The sequence below is a fragment of the Mustela nigripes genome, chromosome 5 (assembly GCF_022355385.1).
Source record: "Mustela nigripes isolate SB6536 chromosome 5, MUSNIG.SB6536, whole genome shotgun sequence".
NCBI classification, from domain to species: domain Eukaryota; kingdom Metazoa; phylum Chordata; class Mammalia; order Carnivora; family Mustelidae; genus Mustela; species Mustela nigripes.
The window spans coordinates 22,893,061-22,916,661 of record NC_081561.1 but is presented as its reverse complement, the minus strand read 5'-3'; the positions used below and the strand labels follow the sequence as shown (position 1 = coordinate 22,916,661).

Sequence of the window (23,601 nt, the reverse complement as noted above, 5' to 3'; positions counted from 1 at the left end):
GCCTTACTGCCTAGTTTAGAAGCCCACCACAGTTATTTTCTCTCTTTCATCTCGAGTGATTGCCTGTGTATATTCACTTGTAATAACTGTCTACCCCACAGTTTTCTTACATTTTTTAAAATAGATAGCAGAGAGAATATTTGAAGGAGTTGGTCTAGGGATGCCTGGGGGGCTCAGTCAGTTAAGCATCCACCTCTTGGTTTCAGCTCAGGTCATGATCTCAGGGTCCCGAGATCGAGCCCTGTGTCAGGCTCTGCACTCAGTGGGGAATCTACTAGAGATTCTTTCTCTTCTCCCCACCCCCATGCACACACACATGCACATACACTTGTTCTGTCTCATAAATTAATCTTTTTTTAAAAAAGACAGAGATGGTCTAGAGTTCTAACATTCTGTGATAGTAGACATGGTATTTTGAAAACCATTTATATAAAAGGTCCGTGACATTGTGTTGCTCAACGAGGTCAACCATTTTATTATTTTGTTTTTGTTTTTGTTTTTTCTTTCTTTCTTAACAGTTTGTCTTTGTGATTCATCTCCTAGGTTCTAATGCCTTCCCGTCATCCTTCTCCAGCCAGACTGGAGTTCAGCCCAGCCTCCACAGAGGAGAGCCCACTTCTCACAGTCCCCACAAGGAGCCCGGATCATGGCGCCCCAACCCGTCCCGCTAGCCTCACCCCTGCTGAGCCCTCCCCGTCAGAGCAACCTGCATCTCCGACCCCTGCTCCCCAGACAGGTAACTGTGGGAACAATACAGCTGGAAGAAAAGTAGCAAACCATGCTGTTGAATTACACTAGGGCGACAGTTAAGGTTCGCGCGTTCCCTCCCAGCGCGTCGACAAGCCTGTCTCCTGTGCTAGAAACAGTGCTCCACACCAGCCACGAAAACACGAACTTTGTCTTTTCCCTCAGTGATCTGTAAGGCAGCAAATGCGAGTGACAGGCGAATAGCTGGTTTTCACATCCTGTGGTAAGTGCTGTGTCAGGTGTGATGGGGGCGGAGGGAGACGCCCCGCCTGACCTTCCAGAAGGGCCGGGAAAGCCTTTCCAGAGGCAGTGACGCTGGATAGAACAAGCCAGCTGACATGGGGTTGGCATGGTGTTTGGGACAGGGCAGCGATGTGTTAAAGCAATAATGATGGTTCTAGTGGGTGGGAACCCACCGAGCGCGGGGCACTGGAACATTTTTGGGAGCGCTGTCAGGAGGTCAGTCTGGCTGGAGCTGGGCGTGTGAGTGAGAGGGAAGGGCACAGTGTGCATCCCGAGTGGTGAGCGGGGTAAGACTTGGAAAGACCTGTAATGTGTACTAAGGAATTTATGCTTTATCGGGTAAGTGTGGGCAATCTCTGAATGAGTTTAAGCAGGAAAATGAAATAATAAGATTTGTTTTCAAGAAAATAACATGGAGTTGATTGGAGACAAGAAGATCCATTAGGACCGGGGGTGGGGGGGAGTGGTCACAAGGACAGGGAGAAAAAAGCAGCCCGAAGAGCTCTCATGGGGCTGGAATCACTAGGATTTGGTGAGGGGCTCACTGGCCGGACCCCAGGACTCTGAGATCAGGGAGTGTGTGGGAGCGGAAGCTAGATGAGCAGCGGGCTGAAGATGGAAGACCAGGCGTCATCAGCACAGGGGTGATGACTGAAGGCTTAGGGCACACGTGGGACCTTCCGGGCATGGTGGTGGGAGAGCTCGAGAGAGGCCTGGGCAGGAACTTGGAAGACGTCATTACATCAGGAGCCGGAGTGCCAGAAGGAGTCTGCTGAGCTGGCTGAGTGGTCTTGCCAGAGAGGCCGGACATGAGGAGGAGGGCATGGGCTGAGGGAAGGAGCAAGATTTCCATGTAGGAAGGTGTCATGAAAGAGCCGGGGCTCGCAGAGACCATGGGCAGCACTGTGGAGCTCCCGTTAGAGTTACTAACGAAGGCGATGCTGGAGACCTGCTTCCCAAGCCGTTCTGTGGGGATGACCCTCTCTGCCGTGTTGATTTACTTTGATCCTGAGCTAGGGTACAGAGAAAGGGAATAGCAGAAGAGAGGCTGTGTGGTGATTAGGGAGAAGGAAACCAGCCTGGGAAGTAGGATCCTTGGGTTCTCATAGGACCTGTTCAGGGAGGTGTTACAAGCTCAGAAGAAGTGATCATTTTAAAGTCCTTGGAGCCGAGCTTGGCACAGTGTAATCTGGTATGTGTGTTTGTTGAAATAAATACATTTAAATTAATTAGTGGTGGATCTCTTATTGTTAACTATTTGTATAACTTTGAGCAATTACTTGACCTTTATAGGGCTTGTAAAATGATAGGTTGGACCAGTGTCCCCTCTGGGTCCACAGTTGCTGAATTTCAAGGCAAAGAGTTGGGAGAAAGGAGCCCGAGACACCCAGGAGGCCCCTGCCGCTGGCCTAGGAAGGTACTGGAAGGACAGGGTACCGACTGTGAGAACAGGAGCAGGCTTAAGCGAGCCACCTGGCTCCCCAGCATCTCCAAGGAGCTGGGACGTCTTGAGCACTCCGCTTAAAAAACAGAAGAAACCAAAGCAAAACTCTGCTTTTCTCTGGGTAATGTCTTGACATGTCTCAACTGCATTTCATAAGCGAGACTGAAGCCAACTGAACATAGCAGTGTCCTGCTGCTTCTAGGGAAGGAGAATGAATGTGGTCCTGAGGGCTGTTTTCATGGTAAGTGCTTTGGACGAGCATGAATGGCCCATGGCCTGAGCTAGAATCACCTTTTTATGGAGGCTGACTGGGTTTTCTCTTGGAAAGCTTCCAGAAGCAAAGGTGTCAGTGGTAATTCACGAGGCCACTGTCAGAAATGAACAGCGTGTGACTTATGATAGAGAAACACGATTACACTCAGTTTTTAAATAAAAATAGCACATACCAGGGAGTCAAGAAGTGCTGACGGTAAGTGAGAAAAGAGAGTCAACCCACACAGGACCCTTGTTTCCCAGCACTGTGCTCAGTCAACCTAAATCATACTTTCTTCACCATGTCAGTGCCCGTGGGTGAATGAAAATTGACAAAATCTGGCCTGCGATGGAATATAGGTCATGGTATGGTGACTAGCCAGAGGAAGGATATGTCTTAGATAAAATCAGAGAGAGAACGATTACAAAAATATGTTCTGTTTATCTTATCTAAAAAAAAATCTAGGGGCACCTGGGTGGCTTAGTTAGTTAAGCATCTATCTTCAGCTCAGGAAATGATCTCAGTGTTCTGTGTTCTGGGATTGAGCCCCAGGTCAGGCTGCCTGCTCAGTGGGGAGCTGCTGCTCCCTCTGCCTCTCCTCGCTGTCTCTCGTGAATAAATAAAATCTTAAAAAAATGAGTAAATAAGTGACACATCTGTCGTCGGGAGGTAATATAACATCATTATTGTGTGTAAAGGACTGTACTCTTTCCAATCAACTTGCAGTGAAAGAACTCTCGGTGTGGGCTGGCGAGAATCGAATCGTGACTTTGCCGGAGCACGAGGTGGACCTGAAGGCTTCTGTCGTGCCCGCGCCGCCTGCAGGTGAGAGCTTGCCTCCCCTCGGTGACAGCGGAGCCGGGGCAGCCTCCGCCCATCTTCGAGGGTTACTCACAGCAGCGCGGCAAGAGGTCGCCACCAAGGGCCAGAGGGTGCGGACGAGGCTTCGGTGCTCATAAGCACTCGACCCTACGGAAGGAGCTGCAAGTGGGGGGGAAACGTGGGAACGGACCCCAGGAACGAGCCTTCGTCGGTCAGGACGCAAAGTCACACGTTGCTGAGGATGCGAGGCAAGGGGCGTGTTAGAGCAGGAGGGGTGTCCCCGTCCCGGAGTGTGACCTGCGGTGATCCCCTGCAGCTGGGAAGATTGCACCGTGAGGAGACGGGCAGTGTGCCCGGAGCTCTGCTGACAGATGGGACAGCGCTGCCCACGGGGCTCTGAGGTTCTCAGGACACCCCACGCAGCTCTACAAAACACGTTGCTCAAAATGCCCTTTCTTCAGCTTGAGCAACGCTCTCCCCTTCAGCAAACATGGGTGCTGTGCCCTGACCCATCCGAGGTATTCTTTCTTAGGGTATGTTCGCTCTTGTCGTGTTGAACGCTTCTCATCCAGCCTTGTTCCTTCGCGTCCCCCCAGTCACATATGGGCGGCCTCAGCGCAGAGGTGGCATTTGGCATTTGCCTTGAAAGCCGTTGGCTGAGGCCCTTCCCCCCTGAACTGCTAGTGTCGTGGGGAGACAGCTCCATCTTCATGCAGGAGGCTTAGTCTGTGTTCGTGTCCTTAAACCCCCGCAACAGACGCTACAAATGGAGATCTCCTTGCCTTTCATTAAAAGGAGGAGAAGTACAGTGGGTTACACTGTGTGGAAGTGTCCGTGTAGACAGTCACCCTGAAAGGAAAGCTGTCAAATGCTGCGTGTGAGATCGGGGACACGATTTTCTTTTTTTCACTTCCTGCATTTCATGAGTTTTCCATTAGCTGTATGTTCTTCTAATGAAACAGGAATTTTACCTTAAAAGGATAGGAAGCCTTGCTCTCCCTTACCGGGATGAGCGCGGACGGCCGCGTTCAGAGTCTCGGTTCCCCTCCTGCCGGAGTCGGGGCTGCCCGCCTTTTCCCTCCAGATGGCCTACAGCGACCTTTCCGAATCTGTGACTACTCTTATTTCTTTTTTCGCTCTCAGAAACCACCTACAGCTATGAATGGAGTTTAGTAAGCCACCCTGGAGACTACCAAGATGAAATAAAAGACAGACACACGCAAACTCTTAATCTCTCTCACGTGAGTAACTGGACACTGGTTGTCCCTGAGGTCCCCCCAGAGAACTCTGTTACCGCTTTAGCTGTCGAACCTGAAATCTGTTTTAGGACTAAGGTCAGAAGAAGGTGATAAATGAATGAAGTTCCAACCGTGTAGACAGAGCAAGAGGAGGACAGGAGATTTCCAGCTAGCTGGAGTTGACTTGAGTGACTTGGGTATCGGCTTGGAGAAAAGCGGCCAGGTGTGCCCAGGGGTCTCGGGTGAGGCTGCAAAGGCTGCCTTCCAAGTCCCATTCTCTCTAGTTCTCTCTCTCTTTCTTTTTTTAAATTTCAAAGATTTTTATTTATTTATCAGAGAGAGCAAGAGAGAGCGCGTGAGCAGAGGGGAGGGGCAAAGGGAGAGGGAGAAGGAGACTCCCCACTGAGCAGGGAGCATCCCAGAACCCTGAGATCGTGACGTGAGCTGAAGGCAGACGCTTCTCTGACTGAGCCCCTCAGATGCCCCAGCCCTGTTCTTTGCAGTGGTGGAGACATTCCGGTTTTCTCTGCTTCCCAAGCAGGCACATTTCTGAGCTGCCAGTGATCCCATCCCAGCTCACGAACTCCCTGTGAGATGCTGCTCCAGGAGGTCAGCCCCTCCCTGAAGAAACCCGCCCCCTCCTGGCCCAGGAGGTTGAATAAACTGACTGAGCTGCCGGGGTCTGGTTTCCCACCTGATGATTATCTCTTCTCTGTTCCCGAGGCCACACAGCGGTGGGGGCAGCGGGAGCTCCCCTCTCCCCGCGTCACGGAGCCTGGCTGCCCCGAGTGTGGCACCCAGACCACTGACTGCCAAGCACACGAGTTCACCAGCTGTTGCCCTCGGCTCCTCTGGCCCCTGAGCGACTGTGACGAGGCCGCGGGCCTTTCTGGGTGATCTTCGAGCCGGGGGCAGTGTGTGCACGGCCCCGAGGGGACGCACCCCAGCCCCTGCGCTCTGCTCAGCGCCGGGACAATGGCTGCTGCGAGGTGTTCGGACTTCCTAGGCCACGGACCTGTCCTGTCTTTCGCGTGTTCACCTGCGTCACTTTCTGTGTGTTGCAGCTGTCGGCAGGACTTTATGCCTTCAAAGTAGCAGTTTCTAGTGACAGTGCCTTTGGAGAAGGATTTGTCAATGTCACCGTTAAGCCAGGTAAGCCTGCGGCAGAGGATGGCCTCGTGTTGTGCGGCTTCGTCTCCATTCCGGGTGCCCGAATAACTTCGCAATCTATTTCCAATTCTTATATTTGGCTTCTCCTTTGCTCTTTTGTTTTCCTTTCTGAGTTCTGTGTCATTCTTAGTCCTTGCTTAACCCTGCTGGTCCAGGTTGCCAGGTTACCGCTGGCCTGAGGGTAGCGATCTGCGGGCCCTTTGCCTTCTCTGCGGCTGCCTCTGTTTCCCTTCCCCGTGACCCAGCCTTGCCTTCCGCAGGGGTGTGGTGCGGCTTTCAGACTCCGTCAGCTGAGCACCCCCCCCCCCGCCCCGGGGCAGTGAGCACTCAGGCCGTGGCCCGCCCACAGGGCAGCGCATTTGTATGAACTAGACACAGGGGCCCTTAGTCCGGGTGGGCACAGCCTGCACACCCGAGGAGGCCCACGCTCTGCCTGCTCTGTCTCCCAGCCAGCCCTCGGGCTTTGCACATTCCGCCTGAGCACTTTCTCGGGCGGAGCGCGGTTTTGGGGTGGGGTGGGGGGACCTTCGGTCGAAGAGTTAAGCCCCAGGTGACGGCTGCAGGAGCTGGAACCGTACTCCACTCCTTGCCTACAGCTACCACTCATGGTCTGTGATGGCACCTGCGTTATTAATACCCACAGCCCCGAGCCTGCGCTTGCCTGCGGAAATGTAAATTTTCAGACAAGCCCCTAAAACTTAACAGGAAGGTTCCAGAACTTTGGGAAATAATCTCCACAGTTGAGGTCTGTAGGATAAATGCCTTTTTCTTTCTTCTTCTTTTTTTTTTAAGATTTTATTTATTGGGACGCCTGTATGGCTTAGTCGGTTAAGCGTCTGCCTTCAGCTCAGGTCTTGGTCCCAGGGTCCTGGGATCGAGTTCCACATCAGGCTCCCTGCTCAGCAAGGAGTCTGTTTGTTCCTCTCCCCTAACCCCTTCCCTCTGTGTGTGCTCACTCTGACAAATAAGTACAATAAAATAAGATAAAATAGAAAACAAAGATTTTATTTATTTGAGAGAGAGAGAGTGAAAGCGCAAGAGAGACTGGGCAGAGGGAGGAGCAGACTCCTTGCGGAATGGGAAGCCCCATGCAGACTCGATCCTGGGACCCCGGGATCATGACCCGAACCTAAGGCAGATGTTTACGCGACTGAGCCACCCAGGCGCCCCAGGACAAACCTTCTTACAGGATGTTTAAAACCAACTGCTATTTATTTTATTTTATTTATTTTTTAAAAGATTTTATTTATTTGACAAAGAGAGCAAGATCACAAGTAGGCAGAGAGGCAGGGGGGAGGGGGGTATCAGGCTCCCTGCTGAGCAGATCGTCCCATGCGGGGCTTGATCCCAGGACCCTGAGATCATGACTTGAGCCAAGGCAGAGGCTTAACCCACTGAGCCACCCAGGTGCCCCTATAACCAACTTCTAAAACGCAGATGATTTAACAGGGTTATGATCTGTGCTCAGTCAGTGTCCTTTTCTCTCCCACACAGCCAGAAGAGTCAACCTGCCCCCTACCGCGGTGGTGTCTCCCCAGACGCAAGCACTCACCCTGCCTCTGACGTCAGCCTTCATTGATGGCAGCCGTGGGTATCTGTGACACTCAGGGCTTCTCTGCCCTGCATGCTGCAAGGTTTCATGGTGCTGGGAGGGCTCACACACCCGTGCGGACGCAGGGGCGTCTCTGTCATTGGGCGTGTGGCTCACAGCCCTTGGGCCCCTTCGTCACAGCCCCTGCCCCGTGCTCACCTTGCAGTCAGCAGTGTCCCAGCCATCCATGGAGACTTCTTCAGGGCCTAGCTGTTGATCTGGAAGTAAAGCAATTCTTAGAGAATCTCCTTTTAATGAGGTATATGTGATGAACAACGGGAAAATCACTTAAACAGAAGAATGGTTGCCTTCGTCTAGGGTGGGCAGTGCTTGTTCCTTCAGTCGGACATCATTCCTTCTCCTCTGTGTGCGAGGGGCTGCGTCTGACTCTGGGCGTCCATGCACATGAGAGTGGATGAAAACACTCCCTGTGTTTGACAGTATGTTAGTATAGACAGATGCAGATCTATGACCGTGTATCACAAGAAATGTTCAATCTCAGTGTACCTGGTCTTTGCAGTCATGTACATTTAACCACAAAGCTACTACCACACCCTGTGGCATGCAGAGTAGTTGCATTGGTCAGTGGGAGAAAGGTACCTGTCCACTGCTGGGGCTGCTCCACTTCTCAGTCTGCAGACACACAGAAGTCACACTGACGTGATCATCTGCGCCCATTCAGATATAAAGAGCCTCCTGACAGCATGGAAACAAAGCATAGTTTAGATGAAAATATTTACATGAGGAAATGTAGCATGTTTTGATTTCTCTAATGCTGGACGGTTTAGGTACAGGAAACTGTGATGATTAATCTGTCACTTGAACTAGTTTGTTCTTTAACTGAGTTAGATGCAGCTGACTCCCTTCCAGCTCTGTCTCTGTGACTCTGTGTAACACTCCTTTTTTGCTCTCTCCTAAAGCCGAAATGGGAAGTTTTCTTGTGGATATTCCTTTTCTGTGGATTTACACTTTAATGATGTCGGTAGGAAAGGTGTATTATATTTATATGTAAGCATCTCTTAATTCCTTTTTTTCTTAGAGATTTTATTTATCTGTTTGACAGACAGAGATCACAAGCAGGCAGGTAGAGAGAGAGGGGGAAGCAGGCTCCCTGCTGAGCAGAGAGCCTGATGCAGGACTCAATCCCAGGACCCTGAGATCATGACCTGAGCCAAGGGCAGAGGCTTTACCCACTGTGCCACCCAGGCACCCCACATCTCTTAATTCTTTATCAGTCTGTCAGTTCAGATATCTTTGGAAAATGCTAGAAAGTTATCACATGCGTTGTTGAGATGGGTAGAAGTAGCATTTCAGTGTGGGACATCTGCTTGACTCCTTAAAAAAGCAAGAGCGCCTGGCACTGTGGCTTTTGTTTTGTTTTGTTTTTGTTTTTTTTGTTTTAGTTCACAACTGAATGAAAACAGCCTCACTCAAGTCTGATGGAAATTCAGGAGGAATATAGTGATGACAGTTTAGGGAGAACTATCTATGTAATTAGATAATTTCATGCAAAAACAAATTTAAGCATGAAGTTGATAAATTACAAAATTTATGTTTAACTGTTGTTGCATTTCATTCTAGCCTTCACTTATTTTTTAAATTATTTTTATTAACATTCAATGTATTACTAGCCCCAGGGGTACAGGTCTGTGAATCATCAAGCTTACACAGTTCACAGCACTCACCATAGCACACACCCTCCCCAGTGTCCATCAGCCCAGCCACTCTATCCCTAGCCCCCCAGCCCCCCAGCAACCCTCAGTGTGTTTTGTGAGATTAAGAGTCTCTTATGGTTTGTCTCCCTCCTGATCCCATCTTGTTTCATTTTATTCTTTCCTACGCCCCACATCCCCCTGCCCTGACTCTCAAATTCCTCATATCGGAGAGATCATATGATTAGCCTTCACTTATTTTTAAATCTTTCTAGAAAGTACAGATGACACTAAAATCGTGAGTTATCGCTGGGAAGAAATTAGTGGCCCCTCCCGAGAGGAGAAGACCCCAGCTGACTCCCCTGTACTCCGTCTGTCTAACCTCATCCCCGGAAACTACACTTTCAGGCAAGTGGTTTCCCTACCTTTGCTGTGCTTTCCAAACTTGTGTTGTGGCTGTTTGCTTAAACTGATGCCTCTACCCTACGCTGGGCTTCTTTTCATTGTGACCAAGAGGTCAAGGCCTCTTGACCTTGGAGTTTCCTTGGGAGTTTTGGTTGACACCCACTTTCAACTGACATGCTCGTGGATGACTCTGGATTAGAAGTGCCTGTTTGTTGCAAACATCTGGTTTTGGTTGTCAGGAATGTCCATGGATGGCATCTTTTTGCTGTGATGTTATGTGACAGAAATTGTGTATCTTCAAAGCGAGGCAGGGTTGTATGATTCATGTGTTTCTTAATCTTTTTCTTTTCATAACTTTTAAAGATACAACTGAAGTGTAATAAAATGTGCATGTTTAAGGTATAATACTTGATGAGTTTTGACATGAGGATAACCATCATCACAAGATAAGAAACATGTCCCTCAACCTGGAAGTCTCATGCCCCTTGGGTTTCCGTCTCTCTCTCCACTCTGTCCTTGGGCAACCCCGAACTGCTTTCTGTCAGTTTAAATTATTTTGTACTGTCTAGAATTTTACATAAATGGAATCATGTGATATGTACTCCTTTTTACCCGTGTTGTCTTCCCCTCTGCAAATGATTGCGATTCATTTGTGTTGTCTCTATCGAGTCTGTTCCTGTTTATTGCGGAGCACTATTCCTATCTGTGGGTGCCACAATTTACTTATCCTTCCGACCAGTATGGACATCTGGGCTGTTTGCAGCTTCGAACTACTACAAATAAAGCTGCCACTGACCTTTAAGTCTTCACATGGACAGATATTTTCATTTTTGTGGGGTAAATTGTGGAGTAGTGGGAAGGTCCGGTTCTAAGGTGAGTTTGTGTTCTAAGAAATTGCCAAACTCTTTCCCAAGGTGGGTGCACCAAAGTACATTCCCACCTTCAGTATATGAACGTTCCAGTGTCCACGTCCTCACCAATACTTGCTCTAGTCAGTCTTTTTAATTTTATTTAATTTAATGAGTGGTAGTATCTCATTATGGTTTTAATTTGCATTTTCCTGATGACAAATGATATTAAGCATATTTTCAGCTGCTTACTGGTCATTCATATATTTATTTTGTGAAGTATCCCTTTCCTATTTTATTTTTTTAAATGTTCCCTTTATTTTTTTAAGTGAACTGCCTCAACACGGAGCTCAAACTCATAACCCTAAGGCTAAGGATCGCACATGCTCCATCAACTGAGCCACCAGGTGCCCCTCCTTTCCTTATTTAAAAAATTGCATTGTTTTAAGAGTCTTTATACATTTCTTTTTTAAAGGTTTTTATTTATTTATTTGACACAGAGAGATTGTGCACACAAGTAGGGGAAGCAGCAGCAGAGGGAGAGGAAGAAGATGTCTTCCTGCTGAGCAGGGAGCCCAGCATGTGGCTCGATCCCAGCGCTCTGGGCTCATAACCTTAGCCAAAGGCAGAGGCTTAATCGGCTGAGCCTCCCAGGCGTCCCAAGTCTTTATACATTCTGAAACAAGCTCATTATTTTATATATGTGTTGTGGATATTTCCTGCCAGTATGTGATTTTTTATTTTAATTTTTTAATGTTTCAGTAGCTTCTCAACCTTTTGGCTAAGATCAACTGTATTTTCTTAATCTTCAAAAGAGCAGGAATTTTATGTTTTGATGAAGTCTAATTCATCAGTTTTTTTTCTTTTTCATGCTTTTTGTGTTCTAATTAAGTAATCTTTGTCTGTCCTAAGATAGTAAAGATTTCCTCCTATGTTTTTTTGTAGAACTTCTATAGTTCTCGGTTTTTATATTTAGATCTGTGATGTCTTTTGAGTTACTTTTATGTGTTGTGTGGTATTTTTGAATGTTTAGTCAACTTTGCATTCATGGGGTAAATGGTATTTGCTCATGATATCCTTTTTATATAGCATTGGATTAAATTTGCTAATATTTTGGTAAGGATTTTTTGTGTACATGAGAGATATTGGTTAATGCTGTTCTCTCTCTTTTTTTGCAATGTCTGTCAACTTTGGGTATGAGGATCACACTGGCCTAATGAGACAAGGCGACCAGTGATCGATCCTCTTCTACTTTCTGAAACATTTGTGAACAGCTGGTAGTGTTTCTTCCTTGAATGTCTGACAGAATTCCCAGTGAAATCACTGCGTCTGGAGTTTTCTTTCCGGGAAAGTTTTGGATAGGAAATGCAATTTTTAAAATAGTTGTATGGCTATTTATATTTTCTGTTGCTTTTTTTTTTTTTCTTGTGTAGGTTTTTGGTAAGTTGTATTTTGTAAGAAATTTGTTCCATCTAATTTGTCAAATTTGTTGGCACAAAGGGTTTTATAGTATTTTCGTATTATCCTTTCATACCCGTTAGATCTGTGGTGATAACCCCCTTTTCATTTCCTTTATTGGTGACCTATGTTATCTCTTTGTTCTGTTCAATCTCATTATGAATTTTGTTAATTTTGTTTATCTTTCCAAAAAACCCCTAACCAGAGCTGTGTTAATTTTGTCTACTTTCTAAGTTGTTGGTTTCTGCTCATATCTTTATTATTTCTTTACTTCTATTAACTTTTGATTCACTTTGTTCTTCTAAGTTCTTAGAGTAGAATCTTGGATCATTCATATTAGATCTTTCTTAAATGTCTGTAAAGCTTTTAAGACTTTAATTTTCTTCTAAGTACTCTTTAATTGCATCCTACATATTTTGACTTAACTATATTTTTAAGGTCTCATATACCCATTGAAGAATCTACTGGTTTCAGAGCAGTCCACCTGTCCATGCGTCCATATATTTATGAATCTCCCAAAGTCTGCATAGGTTTAGAAACTCCCAAGCATCTGACTGGATTCATCTTTGACTAAACAGTTCACAGAGGTGCTCTGGTGTGTTTTACGTTGTACATGTGTCATGAAAACGTTTGTTTTGGTTTATTCGAAATCTCAGCGTAAGAAGTAGTTTACCCCATTAGGATGGCCATTATTTTTAAAACATGGAAAATAAGCGTTGGTGAGGATGTGGTGTCATGGGAGCCCTTAGGCGCTGCTGGTGGGAAAGTAAAATGGTGCACCCGTGTGGAGAGTAGCGTGTCAGCTCCTCACACACCCACCGTGGAATTAACCGTGTCTGCAATCTTGCTTCTAGGTGTGTACGCAGCGGGACTGGCAGCAGGGGCTCCGACAGATGCTTGTACACTCGTTGTCTGTTTGGGTTGTTAGAACAAAAATATTGTAAATTGGGTGGCTTCTAAGTGACAGAAATTTGTTTCTCATGGGCAGAACAAGGGCAGGCTGGGCAGTACAAGATCAAGGTGCTGGCGGATTAGGTGTGAGGTGAAGGCCCATTTCCTGGTTTACAGGTAGCCAGCTTCTCCCTACGCCCTCACATGGCAGGAGGGGTGGGGTGTCTCCGAGGTCTCTTACAAGGGCGCTAATCCATTCTCTGCCCTCATGACCTAATCACCTCTCGAAGGCCCCACTCCAAGTATCGGTCACATTAGGGATTAGGTTTCATCATAAGAATTTAAACAGGGGGGACACAGATATTCAGTCTGTAACTTCACCAATGTTCACCCCACTTTATGAGGTGCTTTTGATTCTTTTTTAAAATTTCAACATTTTATTTAAATTCTAGTTAGCTAACATATAATGTAATATGGGTTTTAGGAGTAAAATTCATTGATTCATCACTTACATGTAACACCCAGTGCTCATTACGTCACGTGCCCTCCTTAATGCCCATCAGCCGGTTACCCCGTCCTCCGCATTCTACCCTCCAGCAACCCTCAGTTTGTTCTCTGCAGTTCAGAGTCCCCCATGGTTTGCCTCCCTCTCTCTTAATTTTTTTTTTCTTCCTTCCCCTATGTCCATCTGTTTTGTTTCTTAAATTCCACAGAGGAGTGAAATCATATGATTTTGTCTTTCTCTGACTTATTTAACTTAGCGTAGTACTTTCTAGCTCCATCCATGTCATTGCAAGTGGCAAGAATTCATCCTTCCTGATGGCTGAGTGATATTCCATTGTGTGTACCACATCTGCTTTATCCTTTCATCAGCCAGTGGACATTTGGGCTGCTTCCGTAAGTCGGCTATTGTTGATAATATTGCTATAAGCAATGGGGTGCGTGTGCCCCTTTGAATTAGTATTTTTGTATCCTTTGGATAAATACCTGTACAGTTGCACAGGTGCAGTTGCTGGGTCATAGGGCAGCTCTATTTTTAACTTTTTGAGGAACCTCCATGCTGTTTTCCAGAGTGGCTGCACCAGCTTGCATTCCCACCAACAGTGTAGGAGGTTTCCCCTTTCTCCGCATCCTCGCCAGCATCTGTCATTTCCTGACTTGTTGATTTTAGCCATTCTGACTGGTGTGGGGTGATATCTCACTGTGGTTTTGCTTTGTATTTCCCTGATGCCGAGTGATGTGGAGCATTTTTTCATGTGTCTGTTGGCCATCTGGATGTCTTCTTTGCTGAAATGTCTGTTCATGTCCTCTGCCCATTTCTTGATTGAATTATTTGTTCTTTAGGTGTTTGATCAGTTCTTTATAGATTTTGATCAGTTCTTTATAGATTTTGCATATTAGCCCTTTATCTGATATGTCATTTGCAAATATCTTCTTTCATGCCATAGGTTTCTTAGTCTTGTTGACTTTTTCCTTTGCTGTGCAGAAGTTTTTATCTTGATGAAATCCCAATAGTTCATTTTTGCTTTTGTTTCCCTTGCCTCCAGAGACGTGCCTAGTGACAAGTTGCTCTGGCCAAGGTCACAGAGGTTGCTGCCTGTGCTCTCTAGGATTTTGATGGATTCCTATCTCACATTTAGGTGTTTCATCCATTTTGAGTTTATTTTTGTGTGTGGTGTAAGAAAGTGGTCCAGTTTCATTCTTCTGCACGCAGCTGGCAATTTTTACACCACCATTTGTTGAAGAGACTGTCCTTTTATACTCAATATTCTTTCCTGCCTTGTTGAAGATTAGTGGACCATAGAGTTGAGGACCCACTTCTGGGGTCTCTATTCTGTTCCACTGATCTGTCTGCTTTTGTGCCAATACCATACTGTTTTGATGATTACAGCTTCATAATAGAGCTTGAAGTCCAGAATTGTGCTGCCACTAGGCTTTTCTTTCCTTTCTCAAGAATGCTTTGGCTACTCGGGGTCTCTTGTGGTTCCATACAAGTTTTAGGATTATTTGTTCTAGCTCTGTGAAAAATGCTGTGGTATTTTAATGGGTATTGAATTAAATGTGTAGATTGCTTTGGGTAGTATAGACATATTAAAAATATTTGTTCTTTCAATCCATGACCATAGAATGTTTTTCCATTTCTTTCTGTCATCTTTGATTTCTTTTATATATGTTCTATCATTTTCAGAGTATAGGTCTTTTACCCATTTGGTGGTTAGGTTTATTACTAGGTATCTTATGGTTTTTGTTGCAACTGTAAATGGTATTGACTCTTTAATTTCTCTTTCTGCTGCTTCATTATTGTTGTATAGAAATGTGACAGCGTCTGCGTGCTGATTTCTCTTTTATAGTGCCTGTTCTCTTGTGTAGTGGGGTCTTTTTCTGGTTTTTCTACCAGGGTAATGCTGGCCTCAGAGAGTAAGTTTGGAAGTTTTCTCTTTTTTTCTATTTCTTGGAACAGTTTGAGAAGAATAGGTATTAAACCTTCTTTAAATGTTTGGTAGAATTCCTCTGGGAAGCCTGGATTTTTTTTTTTGTTGGGAGATTTTTGATTACTGCTTCAATTTCCTTGCTGGTTATGTGTCTGTTCAAGTTTTCTGTTTCTTCCTGTTTCAGTTTTGGTAGTTTGTAAGTTTCTGGGAGTTTATCCATTTCTTCCAGGTTGTTCAGTTTGTTGGCATATAGTTTTTCACAACATGCTCTTATACTTTTTTTGTATTTCTTTGGAATTGGTTGTTATTTCTCCCCTCTCATTTGTGATTTTATTTAATTGGACATTTTCTCTTTTGTTTTTGTTAAGTCTGGCTAGGGGTTTATCTATTTTATTAGTTATTTCAAAGAAGCAGATCCTGGTTTAATTGATTTTTTTTCTCTTTCTTTCTTTTTTTCTTTCTTGTTTTAAGTTTCTATAACATTTATTTCTGCTCTAATCTTTTTACTTCTCTTCTCTTGGGGGATTTAGGCTTTATTTGCTCTTCCTTTTCTGGGTTCTTTAGGTGTGAAGTTAGGTTGTATATTTGAGATTTTTCTTGCTTCTTAGAGGAAGACCTGCATTATTATATATTTCCCTCTTAGGACTGCCTTTGCTACGTCCCAAAGGTTTTGGACTGTCATGTTTTTATTTTCATTCATTTCCATGTATTTTATTTATTTCTTCTTTAATTTCCTGGTTATCCCATTCATTCTTTAGTACGATGTTCTTTAACTTCTGTGTATTTGTGGTCTTTCCCAATTTTTTCTTGTGGTTGACTTTAAGTTTCATAGTATTGTGGTCTGAAAATATGCATGGTGTGATCTCAATCTTCTTGTATTTCTTGAGGGTTGATTTGTGACCTAGTATGTGATCTATTCTGGAGAATGTTCCATGTGCACTCAAGATGAATGTGTATCCTGCTGCTTTAGGATACAGTATTCTGAATATATCTGTTAAGTACATGTGGTTCTCTGTGTCATTCAAAGCCATTGTTTCCTTGTTGATCTGCTTAGATTATTTGTCCATTGATTTAAGTGGACAAAGTCCAAACACTACTTAGTGCCGGCAAGGCTCTATTATTATTGTATTGTTATCAATGAGTTTATGTTTGTTATTAATTGCTATATGTATTTGGGGCTCCTAAGTTGGTATCATTAATATTTACAGTTGTTAGATCTTCTTGATGGATAGACCCTTTAATTATGATATAATGCCCTTCTTCATCTCTTGTTATAGTCTTTGTTATAGAATCTCGTTTGTCTGATACAAGTATTGCTACTCTGGCTTTCCTCTGATGTCCATTAGCATGATACATGGTTTTCCATCCCCTCACTTTAAATCTGGAGGTGTCTTTGGGTCTAAAATGTGTCTCTTATAGAAAGTATATAGATGAGTCTTGTTTTTCATCCATTCTGATACCCTATTTCTCTTTATTGGAACATTTAGTCCATTTACATTCAGAGTGATTATTGGGAGATATGCAGTAAATGACTTGTAGAGTCATTGTTTCTGGAGATTTTCTCTGCTCCTTTCTAGTTTTTGTTGTTTTTGGTCTTTCTTTCCCACTGTTGCTTTTGATCTTTCTTTCCCACTCAAAAAAGTCCCATTTGATATTTCTTGTAGGTCTGGTTTATCGTTCATGAACTCTTTTAGTTTTCATTCATGTGGGAAACTCTTTAACCTCTCCTTCTGTGCTGAATGACAGCCTTGCTGGATAAAGTATTCTTGGCTGCGTATTTTTCCCATTCAGCATGTTGAATGTATCATGCTGCTCTCTTCTGGCCTGTCAAGTTTCTGTGGTTAGATCTGCTGCTAACCATATTTGTCTTCCCTTATATGTTAGGGGATTTCTTTTCCCTTGCTGTTTTTAGGATTTTTTCCTTATCTCTGTATTTTGCAAATTTTACTGTGATATATCTTAGTGTTGGCCTGCTCTTGTTGATTTTGATGGGAGTTCTCTGTGCCTCCTGGATCGGATGTCTTTTTCTTTCCACAGATTAGGGGAGTTTTCAGCTATAATTTGCTCAGATAAACCTTGTGTCCCCTTCCCACTCTTCTTCTTAGGGGACTCCTATGATGTGAAATGATATTGTGCTTCATGGAGTTGCTGAGCTCTGTATGTCTACATTCATGATTTAATATATTTATTTCCCTCTTCTTTTCAGCTTCAGTATTTTCCATAATTTTGTCTTTTATGTGACCTATTCTCTCCTCTGCTTTTTCCATCTTTGTGGTCATTTCATCTAGTCAGTTTTGCATCTCAGTTATAGCATTTTTTATTTTGGCCTGATTAGTTTTTAGGTCTTTTATCTCTGTGGTAAGGGATTCCCTGATATATTCTGTGCTTTTCTCAAGCCCAGCTAGTATCCTTATGATTTTTGTTTTCAATTCTGGATCAGGCATATTGTTTGTATCTATATTGATTAGATTGTGGCCGTGTCCTTTTTTTTGTTCTTATTTTTGGGATGAATTCCTCTGTCTTGGCATTTTTGGCTAGGTCTGTATCTTCTTCTTTGTGTTAGGAAAGCCTGTTATGTTTCCTGCTCCTGAGAGTAATGGCTTTGTAAGAAGAGGTCATGTACTGTCCAGGGCCTGTGTGTCCAGGAAGTGTGTCTGGTCTGTGCTACATGCACTCTGCAGCTGCATTTTGGCTGCTCTTTCCCTTAGGTCAGCCCTCTGCTGAGTTTTTCCTTGCCGGCACTAAGGAGTGTTTGGACTTTGTCCAGTGTGTGTCAAGTTTTAACTAGGTATGCTTTGGTCTGCTTGTTTAAAAAGGCCAGATCCTGTTTCCACTAGAGCTGCAGCTTTGCAGAGCTCTGATCAGTGGACTTGGTGCACGTGGGGAATTTGTGCTGGTTTTCTGCGGGAGAAGCCTGTTGCCCTGACTCTTAGGCATACTTGTCTTAGCATTGAAGCACCTGCAGAGGGCAGGGGGTGGGGCTTTGTGTAAGTGGCTCCAGCCGCCCCTGGCAGTGGGGGGGTGGGAGATGAGGAGGGGGTCACTCTGTTGCTCACTGAAATCTAGTGGTGCTGTTGGGTAGAGGAAAAAAATGGAATCCACCCTTTCCCTTGGTCCCCGACAGGTGAATTTGTGCCCCACTGTTCAGTAAGCCCACACAGAAGAATGAAGAATCTCCCCTCATGTGCCAGGTGTCCCTCAGATCTCTGCCTTCACCGTGTCTGCGTCAGAGCTCTCTGCCCACCTAGTGGCACATTGCTTCTATGTTTTACTTCTTGCACCTGGCAGAGTTTCAAAACTCCAAATTTTTGAGACTCAGCACTGCCTGGACCCACGATGATCCTCTGGAGGGGGGTCTTGGGGCACTGGGGCTGGTAGGGGTTTGTCCCAGGAGGGCAGTTGCAGGAATGTACAGGTGCTTGGGGTTTAGAATAAAGCACAGCAAAGAGCTGGCATCCAGGTTAGCTGCCATCAGCAGGTGCCTCTGCCCCTATGCTAATGAGTGGGGCAGTGCAGTGGTACCCACCATCACTTTGTCCCCAAATGCAGTCCAAGAAGGGGAGCTGTCCCTCCCAGTGCGATGCAGGGGGTCCTCAGACCACACTGCTCACTCCTGGGCCTCTGCCCTCCTCCATAGGAGCACCGCTGTGCTCCCAGGCTGTAGGCAGACTTCTAAAACTTCAGTCTTCGAGCTCCGTTGATTGTAAAAACTCACAATAAGCAGCCTCTCTTGTTTTCTCAGTAACTGGCTTTGGGGAAGCATTTTTCGTGTTCAATCCCCTGTGTGCTGCGTGCGCACGCTCTCTCTCTCTCGCCCCCCATTCTGTGATCAGGGCTCCCTACCCTCTGCAGCACCCCCGACTCTTTTCTCCCCCACATCACATCTCTGCACCTCCTACCTTCCAAGATGTGACCTCTCTTCTCCCTCTTGTTGGGCAGTTTGTTCTCTCAGCCCTCAGATCGATTTCCTGGGTGTTGAGAATGATTTGATATTTACCTAGCTGTGTTCCAGTGCCAAGGCAAGCATAAGGTACCCTTACCCCTATGCCATCTTAACTCCTCCCCATTTCATTTTTATTTAATTCATCGTCTGGTTGAGGCAAGCTACTGCTGCTGTCCCCCATTTAACCATGAAGAAATTCCCTTAGGGGCCCGGGATGTGTCTTGACAGCCTGGCTGAAGAGAAGAGTTCTCAGATGCTTGGTTTGCTGTCAGAGCCAGAACCAGAGTTCAGATCTCGGTTGTATGGAGCATGTGGGATAGTGTAAAGGGACGCACAGAACGCACAGGCCCCGCGCACAGACCTCACTTCACGTAGGGCCTGTGTTCTTCCCATAGCTCCATTATCATATTCCTGTTAACACCTGTGTAGAATTCATCACTGTTCAGAATTGGCATCTTTACCCCAGATGGATGAAGTGACCATATTTCCTGATCTGTGACCTCATCAGTAGTGAGTTTACCACAGGAGGTCCTCAAGGAGTGTCTGTAGGGAGTGTTCTGAAAACATGATTGTATTAAGTCCTCTAGAAAAGTATAAAAATATTCAAAAGCTTTGTAGATGAAAATTGATGAGTGATGTACTGTCTCCATGTGCTCAGACCTGAAGGCAGGACCCAAACCCAACACATTCTTTGTCTCAGGTACTAGAGGGAGGCTCCCGTGTTGGTTGAGGAAGACTTCTTCATCTGGCATCTCCAAGACTAGTCAGGAACCCATATAAGAGAAAACTCCATCATGTGACTGTATTACTAGCAAAAAATAAAATAAACCAACAGCAGCAGATTAAAAACTAAAAAACCAAAACCCTCAGGTGCTCTGTTCTTTCTTAGTCTCATCCTCAAATTTCTGTTTACACCTCTGCTGAGTTTTCCAAGTAACGTATTGTGGGCAGACTAAATGGACCATTTGTCTTAAGACTTGGCATCTTCTTGGAACATGATGGCTTCCTCTTCTTTTTGTAGACTGACTGTTGCAGACTCGGATGGAGCCACTAACTCCACATCTGCAGCCCTCATAGTCAACAGTGCTGTGGACCATCCTCCAGTTGCTAATGCAGGACCAGATCAGACCATAACTTTGCCCCAAAACTCCATCACTTTGAATGGAAACCAGAGCAGTGACGATCACCAGATTGTCCTCTATGAGTGGTCCCTGGGTCCAGGGAATGAGAGCAAAGAGGTGGACATGCAGGCAAGTTCTCTATCCTGCCTTTAGACTTTTACTTGTCTGTCCATCCACCCACCCACCCACCCACCCACCTACCCATCTACCTACCTACCCATCCATCCATCCATTCATCTGCCCACCCACCTACACATCTATCCAACCACTTGCCCACCCACCCACCCATCCATCCATTCATCCATCTAGCCATCCATCCACCCACCCATCCCATCCATCCATTCATCCACCCACCTACCCATCTATGAACCCACCCATCCATCCATCCATCCACCCACCCACCAATCTATCCAACCATCCATCCATCTATTCACCCACCACCCATCCATCCATTCATCCATCCATCCATCCACCCACCCACTACCCATCCATCGATCTAGCTATCCACCCATCCACCTACCTACTCATCTAACCAACCATCCATCCATCTGTACATCTGTCCATCCATTTAAAACTGTTTACACATCTATCTACCTTCCTGTCTACTTAAATTATTGTTACGTGGTATAGATCCAGAAAATATGTTTTATAAGATTCTTTGATTACAGCTGTTAGAAGAGCACCTAAAAGTCATAGATTCCAAATGAACATCCTTCCCCCTCACCTATTCTCTATTAGCACAGAATAGAAACTAAGTGGATCCTGTGTTGATAGCTTGATCTTGAGGCTAGTTTGGAGCAAGTCTGACCCAACATTTGCTACAGAAATAATATTATTTTTTTTCAGAAATATTATTTTATTATTAGGAGAAAATTTAGAAATAATCCAACATAAACTTTATCATCAGGGAATTTTCCTTATTTTGTTTCTCACATTATTAGAAACTTCATTTCTAAAATAGATCCAGAAGTTTCTGGGTCTAGTGATTTCTTTTTAAGAGCTTTTAGTATCTAAATTTTAATTTGCTCAAATCTTAAAAATATTTGTCTAAAGACATACTACCTATCATAGACACTTTTGCCATGAGTGGTATGTGTGCACATAACTGTGTATAAGCTATTTGCTTCTTCTTTTGGTGATGGCCAGACTATTTGGGTTTTTTTTGCTAACCACCTTGCTATTTTTAAGTTGTTCTGTTATTTGAAAGTTTTCATTTTATTCTTTTTTTGGTTATTTTATGTGTGTGTATGTGTGTGTGTGTGTGTGTGTGTGTGTGTGTGTGTGTATCTAAGCCCTACACCTGGGCTTGAACTCATGACTCAAAGAGCAAGAGTCTCATGCTCTATTGACCGAGCCAGTCAGGCACCCCTTTTCTTTGTATTTTAATTCCAGGTAACATACAGCGTTATGTTAGTTTCAGGTTATTATTTGGAAGTTTAATGGGAAAAAGGTAGAATGTTATATTGCCACCTTGTACTTCTCCAAATTCCATCTCATCTGTCCAACATCAGTTTTCTTGTTAAAATTTTAGATGAAGTCAGATATTCCACGAACGCTTACCTACTTTACTTTCTGATGTTTCTGGACAGTATTTTGCAATTATGATGAATTTAAAATGACTGGTTGGGTTTATGGAACTTGAGGGCCATGTTGTAGTGTCCACCTCTGCCTAAGGGTTGTGGTATGTGTTGTTTGCTTCTATTGGGCTACGAATTCTGATTCAGAGGGCTTTGATTGCAAAACAGAAGGATGGGATATTTTGTATTTCCTTGGTTAAAAGAATAGTCCAGGGGCACCTGACTGGCTCATTTGGAAGAGCGTGTGACTCTTAATCCTCAAGGTTGTCCGTTAGAGCCCCTCATTGGGTGTGGAGATTACTTATAAATAAAATTTTTTAAAAACCAGAGTTTTCTTTCCTTTAGTTCTTGAGAATTGTGTGCCCAAAGTTCACCCCCCAGAATTCATCCATGTCTGCCTGACATGTGTCTGAGCTGCTCCACACCTACCCTTCTGCAGCAGACACTCTAAGGTTATCCACAGTAGCAAGGTCATTGCCTTGTGACTGATTGACGATGATGTTAAAAGGAGTGATCTTTTTATTAGCTGGGGCAGTCACCAAGATGACTCTGTAAACTGGAGTCTTGGTCTAAACATCATGCAGGGCGTCCTGCTGAGACTTGGGGGAAGTTCACTGCTATTACCTGGAGGGTATGGTGGCTTTGAGGGTGTTTGGGGATGTGTGTGAGTCTGCCCGCTTCCCATTTGCCACAACATTCCCTGTACTGTGTGCATAAGCATTTATGTAACCATATTAATTGTGAAGTAAGTACTAGGAAATTATAATTTCATGGAGTTTTTCATAGCAAAATACTTTGCTTTATTTCAAAGTAAGGAAAATCACCTTCTCTAAGTTCTTAAAGGCGTGTATTTCAAGATTCACAAGTTCCCCTTGTGATAACGCAATTGATTTTCTATCAGTTTTCTTTTTCAATTTTCCATTAAAACCTTTAGCAAATATATGCAGATACATTTATCTTTAGACAATCTAGGGATTTCTAAAAATAAATAAATAATAATAGGATTTACAATTAAAAATCCTTTCCATGATGCCATGAATCTCAAACATAAGCAGTAATTGGAAATGTTACCAACAGCAACACAATAGCAACAAAGGGAAAGGTTATTAACCTGGAGACAAGTGTAGCTATTATATACTCAATTGAAAAAAATCTTATTGAAAAATTTTATTGTCTTAAGAGTTTGAAAAAAATATTTTTACTTATAATAGTAATTCATGAATTGCTTCTTATAGTTAAAAAAAATTAACTTCTAGGCGCCTGGGTGGCTCAGTGGGTTAAAGCCTCTGCCTACCGCCCAGATCATGATTCCAGGGTTCTGGGATCGAGCTCCGCATCGGGCTCTCTGCTCAGTGAGAAGCCTGCTTCCTACTCTCTCTCTGCCAGCCTCTTTGCCTACTTGTGATCTCGGTTTGTCAAATAAATAAATAAAATCTTAAAAAAAAAGTTAACTCCTGATAAAGTACAAATACACCTTGATCGTACCCCAGTCTCCTTATGGAGGTGATTACTTTTATCAGTTTAATGTTTATCCTTACAAAATCTTTTCTATGTGTTCTGTGTATATGCATATGTATGCATAGAAATATCTGTCACCCTATATGCATTTTTCTGAAACTTTCTCTTTTTGCTTGATATGTCTTTGACATCTTTGCATTTCATTATTTATAAGCTATAGACATTTTTTTTTCTTTAAGTAGGCTCCACACCTAGCATGGAGTCCCACTCCATTTCAGTATGTATAAATCTACCTTATTCTTTTAAAC

General features: G+C 44.3%; 1 protein-coding gene across 7 annotated transcripts in view; it reads left to right on the top strand.

Annotated features, from left to right (window-relative positions):
- KIAA0319 (KIAA0319 ortholog) overlaps positions 1 to 23,601 on the top strand; it is an 89,573-nt gene that overhangs the window by 46,319 nt on the left and 19,653 nt on the right. For all 7 annotated transcript variants that reach the window (XM_059399556.1, XM_059399557.1, XM_059399558.1 and 4 more), the window contains 7 exons: positions 544 to 736; positions 3,414 to 3,512; positions 4,653 to 4,750; positions 5,812 to 5,899; positions 7,412 to 7,504; positions 9,436 to 9,568; positions 20,159 to 20,387. In XM_059399556.1, the coding sequence (XP_059255539.1) occupies positions 544 to 736; positions 3,414 to 3,512; positions 4,653 to 4,750; positions 5,812 to 5,899; positions 7,412 to 7,504; positions 9,436 to 9,568; positions 20,159 to 20,387 (933 nt within the window). The remainder of the gene's footprint in view (positions 1 to 543; positions 737 to 3,413; positions 3,513 to 4,652; positions 4,751 to 5,811; positions 5,900 to 7,411; positions 7,505 to 9,435; positions 9,569 to 20,158; positions 20,388 to 23,601) is intronic.